Source organism: Schistocerca nitens, chromosome 2, assembly GCF_023898315.1.
Source record: "Schistocerca nitens isolate TAMUIC-IGC-003100 chromosome 2, iqSchNite1.1, whole genome shotgun sequence".
Classification (NCBI taxonomy): Eukaryota; Metazoa; Arthropoda; class Insecta; order Orthoptera; family Acrididae; genus Schistocerca; species Schistocerca nitens.
The window spans coordinates 671,890,876-671,906,095 of record NC_064615.1 but is presented as its reverse complement, the minus strand read 5'-3'; the positions used below and the strand labels follow the sequence as shown (position 1 = coordinate 671,906,095).

General features: G+C 38.7%; 1 protein-coding gene across 1 annotated transcript in view; it reads left to right on the top strand.

The window, feature by feature from the left end:
- The window catches only part of LOC126236787 (uncharacterized), a 387,517-nt gene that overhangs the window by 362,990 nt on the left and 9,307 nt on the right, over positions 1-15,220 (top strand). The window contains exon 5 of the mRNA XM_049946370.1: positions 7,476-7,620. Within this exon, the coding sequence (XP_049802327.1) occupies positions 7,476-7,620 (145 nt within the window). The remainder of the gene's footprint in view (positions 1-7,475; positions 7,621-15,220) is intronic.

Sequence of the window (15,220 nt, the reverse complement as noted above, 5' to 3'; positions counted from 1 at the left end):
ATTATTACTAGCATTACTCAAACTTCTAACTATAGTAATGACTTGCAGATTACTTTATGTATGTATGTATGTATATATGTATGTATGTACATTAGGAGAAAAAGGCAAATTAAAAATAAAAAGCACAACAAAACTGCTTCCTGTATATTTCTCAGCTGCTGCTATTATGTAAAACATTAAATAAAGACAATGCTCTACTGTTAAAGGGATAGATTCAACAATGGACAACCCAAGATGGAATGTAATTGTATTATGAAAAGGTTAGTTGCTGCTCACCATATAACAAAGATGCTGAATCGTGAATAGGCACAACAAGGAGACTGTCAGAAAATGAGCTTTTGGCCAACAAGGCCTTCATTGGAGGTATAATACACACACACACACACACACACACACACACACACGACAACCGTCTCTGACTGGTGAGGCCACACTGCAATAAGTTGCGCATGATGGGAGATGCAACCGGGTGGTGGGGGCAAGGAGGAGGCTGGAGTGGGAGGGGGGGAGGGATAGCAGGTTAGGGGTGGAGGACAGTAAAGTACTGCTGACAGGAGCATACAGTGATGAGGTGGAGAGAGGGTAGGCAGCTAGGTGCAGTCAGGAGGTTAGACGGAGGATGAGCGGGGGAAGGGGGGGGGGGGGGGTTAGCAGAAAAGGAGAGAGGTCAAAAGAATGTGGGTACATTGGTGAAATAGAGGACTAGGCCAATCATTGAAATGAAAATCACTGTGTCGGTCAGCATGCTCAGCAATGGGTTGGTTCAGCTGTTTCTTGGCCACAATTTGTCGGTGGCCATTTATACGAACAGACAGCTTGCTAGTTGCCATGCCCACATAGAATGCAGCATAGTTGTTGCAGCTTAGCTTGTAGATAACATGACTGGTTTCACAGGTAGTCCTGCCTTTGATGGTATAGGTGATGCTTGTGACAAGACTGGAGTAGGTGGTGGTGGGAGGATGTATGGGACAGGTCTTGCATATAGGTCTGTTACAGGGATATGAGCCATGAGGTAAGGCATTGGGAGCAGGAGTTGTGTAGGGATGGACGAGGATATTGTGTAGGTTTGGTGGGTTGCAGAATACCACTGTGGGAGGTGTGGAAAGGATAGTGAGTAGGACATTCCTGATTTCAGGGCACAATGAGAGGTAGTCAAAATGCTGGTAAAGAATGTGATTCAGTTTGCTGCAATCCTGGGTGGTACAGAGTCATGAGAATACTCCTCTGTGGCCAGACAGTGGGACTTTTGGAGGTGGTGTGTGACTGGAGAGGTAGGGAACAGATCTGTTTTTGTAGAAGGTCAGGAAGATTATTACAGTCTATCAAGGCCTCAGCAAGACCCTTGGTGTATTTCGAGAGGAACTACAGACGTTACAGCCATGGGTTGCTAGGCTGAATGGAAGGGACTTCATGTGTAGAATGGATGGGAGCTGTCAAAGTGGAGTTATTTCTTGTGGTTGGTAGTTTTGATATGGATGGAAGTAGTGACATAGCCATCTTTGAGGTGGAGGTCAACATCGAGGAAGGTGGCTTGTTGGGTTGAGTAGGACCAAGTGAAGCAAATGGGGAGAAGATGTTGGGATTCTGGAGGAATGTGAATAGTATCTCCTCACCCTTGATCCAAATCATGCAGATGTCATCAGTGAATCTGAACCAGATGAGGGGTTTGGGATTCTGGGTGTTTCAGAAGGATTCCTCTAGATCGCCCATGAATAGGTTGGCATCGGATGATGCCATGCAAGTGCCCACAGCTGTACCCTGGATTTGTTTGTAGGTAATGCATCCAAAGGAGAAGTAATTGTGGGTGAGGATATAGTTGGCCATGACGATTGGGAAGGAGGTTGTAGGTCTGGAATCTGTCGGGCATTAGCAATAGTAGTGTTCAATAGTGGTGTCACTGTGGCAGGGTATGTAGGTGGATGACTCTGGCAACTGGCAGAGTCCTCTTGCCAAGTAATCCTTGCAGTTGAAAACAACATTGGTGGAGTCTTTGTCAGCCTATTACCAGCAACCTACCCTCCTATATAAAAGATACCAACCATTTTCCAGTGACCCCCCTGTTCCTTTACTTTTCCGCCTCTCTCCTTTTCTGCTAGCTCCCTGCCCCCCCCCCCCCCCCCCCCCTCTTTCACCCGACATCTGTCTACCCTTCTGACTGCACCCATCTGCCCTACCCTCTCACCTCATCTCTGTATGCTTCCATAAGCAGCCACTGCCCCTACCGTGTAATCCCTCCCCCTCCCCGCCACAGCCTCCTCCTTACACCCACCAGCCTGTTGCATCTCCCATCATGCGAAACTGCTTGCAGTGTGGCCTCAGCAGCCAGAGACTGTGGTCATGTGTGTGTGTGTGTGTGTGTGTGTGTGTGTGTGTGTGTGTGTGTGTGTGCGTGCGCGCGCGCGCTATCTCTGACGTAAGCCTTGTTGGCCAAAAGCTCATTTTCTGACTATTTTTGTTGTGCCTATCTGTGACTCAGTATCTCCGCTATATGGTGAGTAGTATCTACCCTTATCATTATATTGTAAAAGGATACATTGCTACTCACCATATAGTGGAGATGTTGCATCACAGACAGGCATAACTAAAAGACTGTTAAACAAGTAAGCTTTCAGCCAGAAATGCATCCTTCTGGATTAACCGGCATGAACACATGTTCATGCAAACACAACTCACACACACATTACTACTGTCTCTGGCTGCTGAGGCCAGACTGCAAGCAATTATGCTTGATGGAAGAAACAACCTTGATGGTGGGGGTAAGGAGGAGGCTTGGGGTGGGGAGGGATAGCAGGGTAGGGGTGAGGGGTGGTGGCAAAGTGTTGCTTGTGGGGGCATACAGGGATGAGGTGGAGAGAGGGTAGGGCAGCTATGTGCAGTCGGGAGGTTAGATGGAGGGTGAGTATGGGGTAGGGGGTGTGGATAAGGACAGAAGTAAAAAAGACAGCGGGTGCCTTGGTGGAATAGAAGGCTGTGTAGTGCTGGAGTGGGAACAGGGAAGGAGGTAGGTGGGTGAAGAGCAATGAATAACGAAGGATTAGGCCAGGAGGGTTACACGAACATATGATATATTGCAGGGAGAGTTCCCTTCATGAAATAAAACATTTATGTAATTTTACACAGACCTCTACCATCTGTCTAGAGACTGGAAAGTCAGGATCTATCTAATACAGATATTAGATTTGTGTGGAATTTATTCTGATAAATTTTAGGATTGGCTAACTAGGTGTTCTTTGACTTTTTTTAAAAATATTTTGGGATGCTCAATTTCCTCTGATACCCATTGCAAAAACCTATTAAAGACTTTTGCAGCAGTATATAAAACTCTAGAGAGGGATGTATGTTTTATGTGGAAATTATTTCTAGTTCTAATATTGTGGTTGTGAACTGCAGAGTTCATCTTCAGTTCACTCATCTCCTTTACCAAAAATAGCATTCGGGAGTATATCTATTGGCACATCCCTAAGGTACCTTAGACGTCTTCTGCAAGATGATTAGTTATCAATAAAATAAATATTTCTCTCATAATAGCTGAAATGCTCCAGAAAATCCTCAAGCTGATCCCATGTCCATTTTATTATCTGTCTAGACACCAAGAAACTTCACACATTGAGCATCATCCATTGTATGCCCATTGATATCTATTCCTGTGACCTGTAATGGAAAATCCAGCATGTAATGACAGTATTATGAAAAGGAAAGATTGCTTCTCACTGTATAGAGGAGATGTTGAGTCACAGACAGACACAATAAAAAGATGGGCATACATTGTGAGATTTTGGTCAAAAGGCTTGTTTCTAAAGTAGACTCCCTCACACACATTACCACTGTCTGTGGCCAGAGACAATGGTCGCACGCGCCTGTGTGTGTGTGTGTGTGTGTGTGTGTGTGTGTGTGTGTGTGTGTGTGCGTGTGTGTGTGTGTGTGTGTGCGTGTGCCTTGTCCACTGTAGAAAAAGGCCATTTGGCAAAAAGCTCACTATGTATGGCAGTCTTTTTGTTGTGTCTGTCTGCAACTCAACATCTCCTCTATATGGTGAGTAGCAATCTTTATTTTTCATAATATTGTCTGATATCCGCAAATCACTTTTGTTTATGTGGAATTGCATAATACACACATTAGTTTTGTGAGCACACATGACTGGTCACACATTGTTGTTTGTTCTAAAGATGTCAGTCATGTAACTACTAGTATGTAGAATCTTCTTTGTCTATAGATACAGCATTTTGATCTTCATGGGAGGCTGTGCAATAGGTTTTCATATATTGCAGGAAGAATTTTTCAGTCTACCTGAAGAATGATTAATAGTTACTGTAATAAAAATATAAGTAAAAAATAAAAGTAAAAATGGCAATCAGGTTCATTAGAAAGATTTTTTAACAGCACCATGTCAGCACATTTACTAGTCAGTCATGCACATCAAAAATAGTTTTGAAAATTACTGCACAAACACCTCTCACCCCAACTATGAAATAATGTGTAGAATGAACTAACATTTGCCAAGAAAGAATAAACAAGAAACTCAAAACAGTATTTTCCACCAAGGAATAAAACTGTACAGTACATTAAAGATAATACTAAAAATAAACTTACTTTAAAAGTCTGATAGAAGTATGTGTTGAACAATATATAGTGTTGAACAATATGTAGGGTGGCACATGGGATAGTGTACATTATCAATTGGCCACCGTGCTAAGATGTAGATGTGCTTGTGCCATCTACCACATCTAATCAGTCTTACAGAGTATGTCATTCAGTGCAGTATGGAAGACTGGCCGGTGCTGGTGCATTTTGAGACAGTGGAGTAGTTCCGTCATGTGCAGAGCTTTGCAGCTATCCAACATGCAATGGGCCATGGAAGAGACTGCTGTTTCCATCCAGACAGGACAATATTCAGGTGGATAAAACAGTGGCATGAGACAAATTCTGTAACCAATGCGAAGCATAAAGGACCTAAAATGTCAGTTAGAAAATACCTGATAAGTTTATGCAGCTGTGCAACGAAGCTCACGGTGATCTATTCATCACCATTGCTAAAGATTACCAGTTGCTTGCATTTCTTTGGAGAGGGTTGTGAAATAGGCTTTAAAGTTTCATCATTATAAGCTGCAAGTGACTAGGAAGTTAAAGCCAGGAGATAAAATGAGTAAATGCAGTTTCTGCTCAACATTATTGGACAGAATCAACCAGGATGATACAGTTTTGGCAAATCATGTGATGCCTGGTTGTCAATAAACAAAACTTCCAATATGACTTGGACACAACTCTGCACAGTTTGTGCATGAAAAGGTCTAGAGTACCCCAAAAGTGTACTACTTGAAAGTCCATTGGAATCATTAGGCAATATTTTTTTGAAGACAACAACAGCCAGTCAGTTTTTGTCAATTTTGAGTGATATGTGACCATGATTAACAATTTCTTTATTGCACAGCTACAGTGATAATGCCATCCAAATGGATATGATTTCAGCAAGTAGGGGCTACACCCCATATGGTCAGTAATTTAATGCCTACACTGAGGCACCACTTTCCGCACAGATTACTCTCCCATGGCTGATGAGATAATCTTAACTTTCAGCCCCTGCATCATTTCCATGGGAACATTTTGAAGACAGAATTTTTCACAATGACTCCTCAGTACTGATGAACAGAGAGCTGCCATCCTGGAAGAGATACAGGCCATTCCTCAATAAATGATTGAGAATGTAATGAGGAGCTTCCATGAATATCTTTAGCAATGTATCATCAATCATGAAAGCTATTTACAGTATGTTATGTATTTTTAATAAATAAATTTGTTAGGCTTTTTAGTAAAGGCAAAGTGTGTAGAACAGTTATCTATAAGATATGTTGGTATAAATGTATGCTAAAGCTCACAATAACCAATTGAAAATGTTCTACTTCTTGTGGACCACCCTCTATTTCATACAACACACTTTAACATTATAAATAACTAAGGGTTAAAGGTAACAATTCACCAAATCGTAGATCAGTGTAGATGTTTCATGTCATCGACAGGCAAGTAAACAAGGCACAAAGACAAATGAACAGCTACATTGTTCCAGTTGAATGCATACTATCATGACTGCAGATAGACATGTTTGTGTTATTGATGGTGGTGATGACAGAAGAGATAGTGTCGAACCTTGTACTGGCACTTAGCTTAATCCTCTCCAAAGGGATCTCAAGCTTAAAATGTGGCAGATATGTCACTAGAGTAGTACAAACACTTAGTTTCTGAGAGACTATTGTGATGTGCAGAATTTAGCCCATGTATCAGATGATGAGAAATTTTTCACCACCATCTGTCCATCCATTTCCAGCAATATGCAGCTGGTGAAAGCTTCTTTAACTACCAACGTTTGAATGGACTACTTAGAGTCCAGAGCCATTGCATAAACATATGTCAGCAGCCTTGACAATGAGGCATATGTTTTTATGATTACTGGTTTCTGGGCAACAATGCCCTTACTGTGTGATGGTTGACATCTAATGTTTCACCGAGTTACCTTGTAATAAGAGCTCAGACTTTAGTCAAAGAATTACATCCTCTTATGGGTTGGAATTGTTCAGGTATTGTGCCGTAAGTTTGTGATCGTTATAGTGGTGTCCTGACAATGGCATCACTTCTAAATCAACAGAATTTTAACTAATTTGTCCAAAGGATGTCTCTTTTTTATGCTAGACAATATTGTAAATTCACAGAATCTCTGTATTAGGAGTTTCATTGATGAATTTTATAATGTTTCACGAATGTGTACATTTGATGAAATATTGTGTTATAGAATCAAAAACAGTTACTTAACAATATGTCACAAATACATTTTGGTAAGTGAGTAGTCTGTGTCCACACAACTTGCGCCATGTCAGAGTGATAAAGCGGTGTTAATTTTTTGTGGTCAGAGGGAATGAAACTGTCTGAAATGTACAGCAGAACTTAGATTCAGCATGGAGATAATTGTTTAAGTAAAGAGACAGTGTACGAAATCAGACATTGACCATAGTCATAGTAAAGCTTCTTAAACAACATACATTCGGTTTTCATTAGTTTTGCAGTTGCTGTAAATGATTAAAATGAGTTTACTTAATTGGTTCTTGAAGTTTTCAATATAATGAAAATTATACCTGTTACATATTCACTAACTACCAACCATGGGCATTAAAAGAGCATAACATCATTATTAATATAAGCTGATGCTTAATATAAAAATTCATTGAGCAGATACTGTAGACTTATCATTTAGACCAATAAGAGTATATTTTCCATGCCCTATAAGCATATTCATTCTTCATCTTGTGTCACTGGCCTGTCATTTTAATAATATGACACTGACAAAATATTCTGCTTTATGAAACCATAAGGAATTGTGTGATGTCTGTGAAAAATATAATGTTTGTATTTGTAACATGTGAGAAACATGTAATCTCTAATCACTGAATGTTCGCTCTTTTGTTTAATTTTGATTTTTCCCCCTCCAGGCCAGTGCTGAGGGATTTGGCACGCATTTTAATACTTCTGAATCGCCAAGAGAGTCAGATCCGGTACCCACCCAAAGACTGGGAGACACTGCTGTCATGGGGGGAGAGAGTTTTACGGAGATACAAGAAACAAAACCCTCACCAGGTAACAGAATTTTTGTTGTTGTTAGAATTCTATGTGGAAAATATAAACAAAGTACTCTCATTGTGGCCCTGTTTTGTAATTATCATTAGTTATTAATGATGGTCAACTTATATTTTTAATAATGAGAATTATGTATAATATACATGATGTAATTAAGAAACATTTCAGTTAGGGGAAAGGTCATTTCTTTGATGGAAGATTATGCTCTTATTCCAGTTAAATGATTTGCCAGGCTGTGTAAACCAATAATTAAGCAAAACAAAATTCAGAATGAGTGTGAACTAAGTCATTACCAGTTAGGTCCATAATTTCATTACTTAATCTTTATACAAGATGAGGCTTCAGCAGTAGACATTTCTTGTCCACGTGTGGATTAACTCTCATTTTTCAGGATGTTGTTTGGATCATTGTGGCTCTCCTGAACGATTACCTGATCTGACACAGTGCATATCCTTTCACAGAGAGGTTGTCAAAAGAGGTGGCATGTCCACCATACCATAAACTGTTAATGAAATGGAGGGGCAGACTCTACATCTACATACATATTCTGCAAGCCACTGTATGGTATGTGGTAAAGGGTATGTCTACTAGTCATTTCCTTTCGAGTTCCACTCACAAATAGTGATGGGAAAACGATTGTCTACAAGCTTTTGAACAAGCCCTAATTCCCTTTGTGGTCCTTATGCAAAATATACATTGACAGCAGAACAACAATCTACAGTCAGTTTCAAATGCTGATTCTCTAAATTTTCTCAATAGTGTTCCTCAGAAAGAAACTCTTCTTCCCTCCAGGGATTCTCATTTGAGTTCCCAAAGCATCTCCATAATCCTTTCTTATTGATCAGACCTACTGGTAACATATCTAGCAGACTGCCTCTGAATTGCTTTGATGTCTTTCTTGAATATGACCTGGTGGGGATCCCAGACACTCGAGCAATACTCAAGAAGGGGTTGTACTAGTGCTCTATACATGGTCTCCTTGACATAAGAACAACATTTTCGTAAAATACTCCCAAAAAGCAAAGTTGATCATTTGCCTTCACAACTACAATCCTTACATGCTCATTCCATTGCATATTGCTCTGCAGTGTTGCGCCAAGATATTTAATCAATGAGACTCTGTTAAGCATCACATTACTAGTGCTGTATTTGAAAATTATGGAATAGTTTGTCACAGTCATTTGCATTAATTTACATTTTTTTACTTTTACAACTAGCTGTCATTTATCACACCAACTAGAAATTCTAAGTCATCTTGTATCCTTGTACAATCAGTCAACAATGATACCCTTTTGTACACCAAAGCATCAACAGCAAGCTGCCGTATATTGTTGCTCACTGTGTCCATCAGAGCATTTATGTACATAGAGAATAACAGCAGTCCTATCACACTTCTCCAGAGCACTCCTGATGATACCCTTGTCCCTAATGAACACTCACCATCAAGGACAATGTACAGACTCATCAAGTCTTTGCAAATTCACAATCGGAGCACTTGCTAAGCTCCATAATGAACTTCCCCAAGCACTTAGAAAATACTGATGAATTTAACATTGCATACAATTACTTTACTATGAAAAATACAATGCCTTCTGCTTTTTAAAAAAGTTATTAGAATTAAGAGTGTTTTGCAAAGTTTCATTATGGAATTATGTCTCTTTTGCTAAGTAGTTAAGTATATTCTATAAGAATGGGAGCTTCTAAAGTACATCATATCTTAGTGTACCAAAGGTAGTTATAATTTGTAGTTTAAGAATCCAGATAAATTACTAAATTATGCAGGTAATGAGATGACCCATTGACAGTTATGATATTGTTACATTTGTATTCTGCAGCATTCATTAGGAGAGAATTTACAGTGACTGTGAATAAACATACACTGGAGCAGAGCAATGTTCACAGGAATGGGAATTTATGAATGAAGGCACAAAGATTTTTCTCCAGTGTAGATGTTGTAACATTGTCTAGAAGGGATGAATAATTGCACTGAGTCTGCTCTTTCAGTTGTATAGTATGAGGATACATACATCTGTTTTTTAACTTCTAATATTTCTAATTGAATGACATTTGCATCTTTCCCTCTAATTGTACGGCTTCTACATTTATTATGTATTTGTGGTTATCATTTAAGCAATGTTCAAGAAGGAAGAAGCTAGCTTCTTTAATCTCGAGCTTCTACGGTGTTCTCTGAGTCTAGTACAGATTGAACACCCAGTCTGCCCAATATGGCAGGCCTGAGACTTTTGGCAGATTATCTTATGAACCCCACTTTTCATTATGGCCTTTTGTTATCTTTTGAATTGAAGAAACATCTATCTAATATCTGCAGGACACAGAAAAACTCAGGGAAACCCTGTGCCTTGAAAATGTTGTTTCACCATATTAGAAATTTTACATATAAAAGGTTAACTACACCAATTTGTTTTTGGTCTATCTACATTGTTAGCTGGGTACAGTAATACCCAGTCTCCTCTTCAGGCTTTTAATGAGAATTTATGAATAATGTTGGATACCAATTGATTATTTGTAGCTATTGTATTAAGTTCCTTGTCATGGTCTTTTTGGGACGTGGAAACAGAAACGAGATGGTGGATCATGTGGTGGAATGCTAAATGTTTATTGGCTGTTAAATTATGTGAGGAAGCTGGGATAAATGTGACAGTAAAGGAGACTTTCTGGTAAAATTTAAATTTATGGTTACTATTTTTTGTCTGTTTTGCCAGTGGTTCACTTCTCAGAAAATTAATCTTCCACTTATCCATGAAGATTTTTGCCAGAAAGGGTGATGAAACAGAAGCAATTTTGATTTTAACACCATTCAGCTTTACTAACTATGCTCAGCTGTTCTTTTGGATTAATGTTGTGTAAATACAATGATTGTAACACAATATATTTACAATATTTCATAGGACAGCATGAGAACAAGAGGTGTACATCAAAAGAGACTAATTTTGCATTTGTTGGAATCTTAACATCTGTTAACTTGTTTACCAATTTATCAGATAGACTCCTTTACTGTCACATTCATCCCAGCATCCTCTAAACATCCAGCAGCCTACAAACTTGGAGCATGCCACTACATGATCCATTCTCCCCCTTCTATACCCATGTCTCAAGAAGACAGGAAGTTAATACAGTAAAAACAATAGTTACAATTAAATTAATTTGCATCTAACATTATTGATAAAATTCTCAATAAAAAACTGAAGCAGCAAGGTCTGCTCTGTGCCCAGTGAACAACGTAGACAGACTGAAAAGGAATTGCTATAGTTTATCTTTTATAGGTAAAATTTTAAAAACAAAGAGTTTCTCTGTGTTTTTTTCCATGTTACATAGATATTACACAGATGATTTTTTTATTCAAAAGATAAACAACTGGTCATCATGAAAAGTTGCTTCACAAGATTATCTGCCAAGAGTATCATGCCTGCCATTCTGGACAGACCGGGAGGTCAATCTGTATTAGGTGCAGAGAATGCCATAGAAGCTGCAGATTAAATAAGCCAGATTCATCCTTTGTCACACATTGCTTGGACTAAAACCACAAATACATAATAAATGTAGAAGTTCTACACATAGAGGAAAAGAGTGCAAAGACAACTCTTAGAAATATTGGAAATTAAAAAACAGATGTATGTTTTCCCACATACATTACTGAATGAGCAACTAAGTAAACTCCATCTGAACACAGAGACCAACCACCATGTCATCCTCAGCTGAATGCAGATATGGAAGGGTTCATGTGATATGGAGGGGTACGTGGTCTGCACACCGTTCTCCTAGAGGTTGTCAGTTTTCATGACCAGAGCTGCTACTTCCCATTCAAGTCTCAGTCAGCCTCACAAGGACTAAGTGCATCCCGCATGCCAACAGCACTTGAGCTCAACTTCCATGATCTGACAGAAACCGGTGTTACCACTGTGACAAGGCTCTTGACATTGAATGAGCAAACTCACTTACATTATTCACCCCTCTAGACAATGTTGCAACATATATGCTGGGGAAGACCCTTGGTGCCTTCATTCATAAATAGATAATGACACACATTCTGACTCCTTTGCACATTGCTCTATTCCAGTGTATGTTTATTCATAGTTGTTGTAAATGCTGCCCTAATGAATGCTGCAGAATACAAATGCAACTGTGTCAAAATTGTTGATTGAGATAAATTTTATACTTAAAGTCAAGAATCTATAGAATAAGAAATAGTAGCAGAAGTAGAAGTAGAAGTATTTTTATTCATATGTAGATCTCTTTTACAAGGATATTGGATATGCCTAGGTATTAAAACTTAAGAACTAAAAGAAGACAGTAATTCTCATATTCAGACATTTACATACTTACAGGTCTAGTATGACAATGATGAGACAGTGACCTTACAGTAGGAAATGTCCCAGCATTTGCCTGAAGTAATTTAGGGAAACCACAAAAAACAGGAATCAGGATGGCTGGATGAAGGTTTGAGCTTCCATTCTGCCAAATCTGAGCCCAATCTGTTTTAAACAATACTGCCTCACTTTGTTCTTCCCTAGTGTACAAGCTGTTTTGAAATAAGTTATTTAACAATGTAAAAGGCTAATGCTACACTGTTCATTCATTTGTCACCATGTCATGCACATACTACACAAACTGTAGACACATTGTTTTTTAACAATACACACACTATCAACTGACATCAAAACTATTTTTGTGTACTGTAACTTCCTCTTTTACTAGACTTAAAAACTGAGTCAGCATCTATCTATAACTAGTGAGATGTTAAACTCAGAAAGAGGATAATGTTAGTATTATATGTTGCATAGCTTTGGGAGTAAGTCTACTAGAAAAATTAAGAAGGAGAAAAAATACTGTGAAAGTGTTATGTGAAATTGTGGATGTTTTATTATCATCATTATTATTATTTATTTGTGCTACATTTATTTTACCATATCCCTACTCTGTGTTATCTAAAGAAGCCTTCACTGTATGGAATGTATTGATTAATGGGTATCTATATACTGTCTTTTGAAATAAGTTTACAGTATTAACAATTTCTTTAATCTCCTTTGGCAGTTTATTGTACAGTCTTGGTAGAAAATGCTGGTTTGAGTTTAGTGCGTATTCTTTCTAGGTAAATGTTAGTTCAGTCTAGATCTTGTTCCATGGTCATGGACAGAGCTGTTTGTGCAGTAATTACCAATGTTATTTTTGATGTGAACAACTGACTGGTAAATATATTTGCACAGTGCAGTTAAAATCCCCAGTGTTTTTAACAGATCTTTACAGTGAGCTCCATTATTGTTTTTGGTTATTATTCTTACGGCCGTTTTCACAGTTTGAAAATTGTGGTCATATTTTAAGCATTTGTTCCCCAGAAAGAAGTGCCATAGCTAAGAACAGAGTGTGAACATGAATAGTATATAACTAAACAACAGTGGGTGTTGTGCACAAAAGACAGGACTCTAAGGGCATAACGTGCTACATTCTGTTTGCAAGTGTGAGACAGGATCAGAAAGTAACACACAATAATATTTTTCTCCCATGGTATTGCAGATGGACTGCTGAAGTTTCTCAACAATATTGTTTGATGTTTGCACTACTGAGGGTATTTTGTTTTCATGTGCAGCACTAGCGACAGAAGCTTGAATTACAAAACAAAAATGGCACGCATGTTACTGTCATCAGCTTGTGAAGATCAGCGAGGTTTATTTACATATTTGTGGGTCAAAGTGCAGAAACTGAGTAAAATTCACCTTAACATGTGTGACATGTTTGGTGATGACTGTATGGACCATAGCAATGTCTCCAGGTGGTGTACATTCTTCCAGGAGGACAGTGAGAACCTTAGTGATTTGCAATGTTCTGGGCGGCCAGTAACATCACCTTCAAAATACTCTCCATTGAAACTAACATATTTGTCCCTCCTGTGCTTCCACTGTTTGAAACATTTTTTGTAGTCATCTTTAGAAATGGCTGACAGCTCCTTCCTCATTTTTTCAGGACTTCTTCAATGTTGTCAAATTGGTGTCCTTTCATTCCCCTTTTCATGCGTGGAAATAAAAAATAAAAAAAATTGTATGGAACCAGGTCAGGCCAGTAAGGTGCATGAAGCAGCGGAACCCTGGCATTTTTAACCAAAAACTGTCTAATAGAGAGAGCTGTGTGTGCAGGTGCATTGTTGTGGTGGATGAACCAGTCTCTTGTCTGCCACAAATTGGGTCTTTTTTGATGAGCATTGTTGCACAATCTTCCAAATAAAAGGTTTGATTGATCGACTGATCTGGGGAAAAAACTCTGGATGAACTACATCCGTGGCATCAAAAAAGCATATCAGCATTGTTTTGATGTTTGATTTGACTTCATGACATTTTTTGGATGGGTTGTTGATGATGTTTCCTGTTGGCTTTATTGTTGCTTTGTTTCTAGGTCATAATCATAGCACCATGACTCATCTCCAGTAATGACCTTTGATAGAAAATCTGGATTAGTTTCAAGCTGTTGTTTCAAACTGCAATGTGTTTCAACCCAATGTTCCTTTTGATCGTCAGCCAAAGCCTGAGGAACAAACTTGGCAGTAATCCTTTTCATTCCCAAAACTTCAGTTAAAATTCGCTGAACCAAGCTCCAAGATAACACACACACTTTTGGCAGTTGATCAGTTGTCTGTCAATGGTCTGTGAGCAAAAGCTCTCAAATGTTTTCAACATTTTCATCGATTGGGGCAGTTGGTGGACATCCAGAATGAGGTTTGTCAGCAGTTGATATGATGCCATTTTTAAATTGAGCAAATCACTCATACACTTGAGTTTTTCCCATCTTGTCATCTTGGTAATCTGTTTTTAACATTGAAACAGTTTCAGCACATTTTCACCAAGTAGAAAACAAAATTTCACAGCTGCACATTGTTCACTTAAACTTGCCATCATAAAAACGAAACGAGAACAAAGCAGCACAATCACTGTGATGAACAGAACAAGTCAGGTTGACAACACAGAGGTCACTGAACTGGTAATGAGTTGTGCTATACACACCTACTGGCAGAAATGTGTGCTACACAAGCTCCGTCCTTGGCAATGTTATTAAGGTTTTTTTTGGGACCCCCTTGTGTATGTTATCTTTGATCTTTGTACCCTATCTGGTAGGTATGATCGGGACCAGTCATTAGCTTCCCCTCCTGATCATAATGCTTCTAACTTTTGCAGTAGAACGTTATTGTCAGCAGTATCAAAAGCTGTAGAAAGATTAAAAATATGTCTGTGACACACTTGTCTTTGTCAAGAGCATCAAGTACCACTTGTGTGAATTCTACTGTGGCTGACTCCATACTTCTCACACTTTGGAAACCAAACTTGATTCACTTAAAAGGTGGTATTTATTCAAGTAATTCATTCATGCAACTTTCATAATTAATTCCATTACTTTTGAGAATAGTTACAGCAGGGAAGTGGGCTGGCAATTTTGTTTGTCTCCTGCATTACCTTTCTTTAGTAGAGGTACAACTCTTACCTTTTTTAAATACACTGAAAACTTCATTGATGCAAAAAATTCATTTATTATGTTTGAAAGGGAGCTTATATGTTCTTTAAGCATTATTTCGGTGCACACATTGGTACTTCATCAA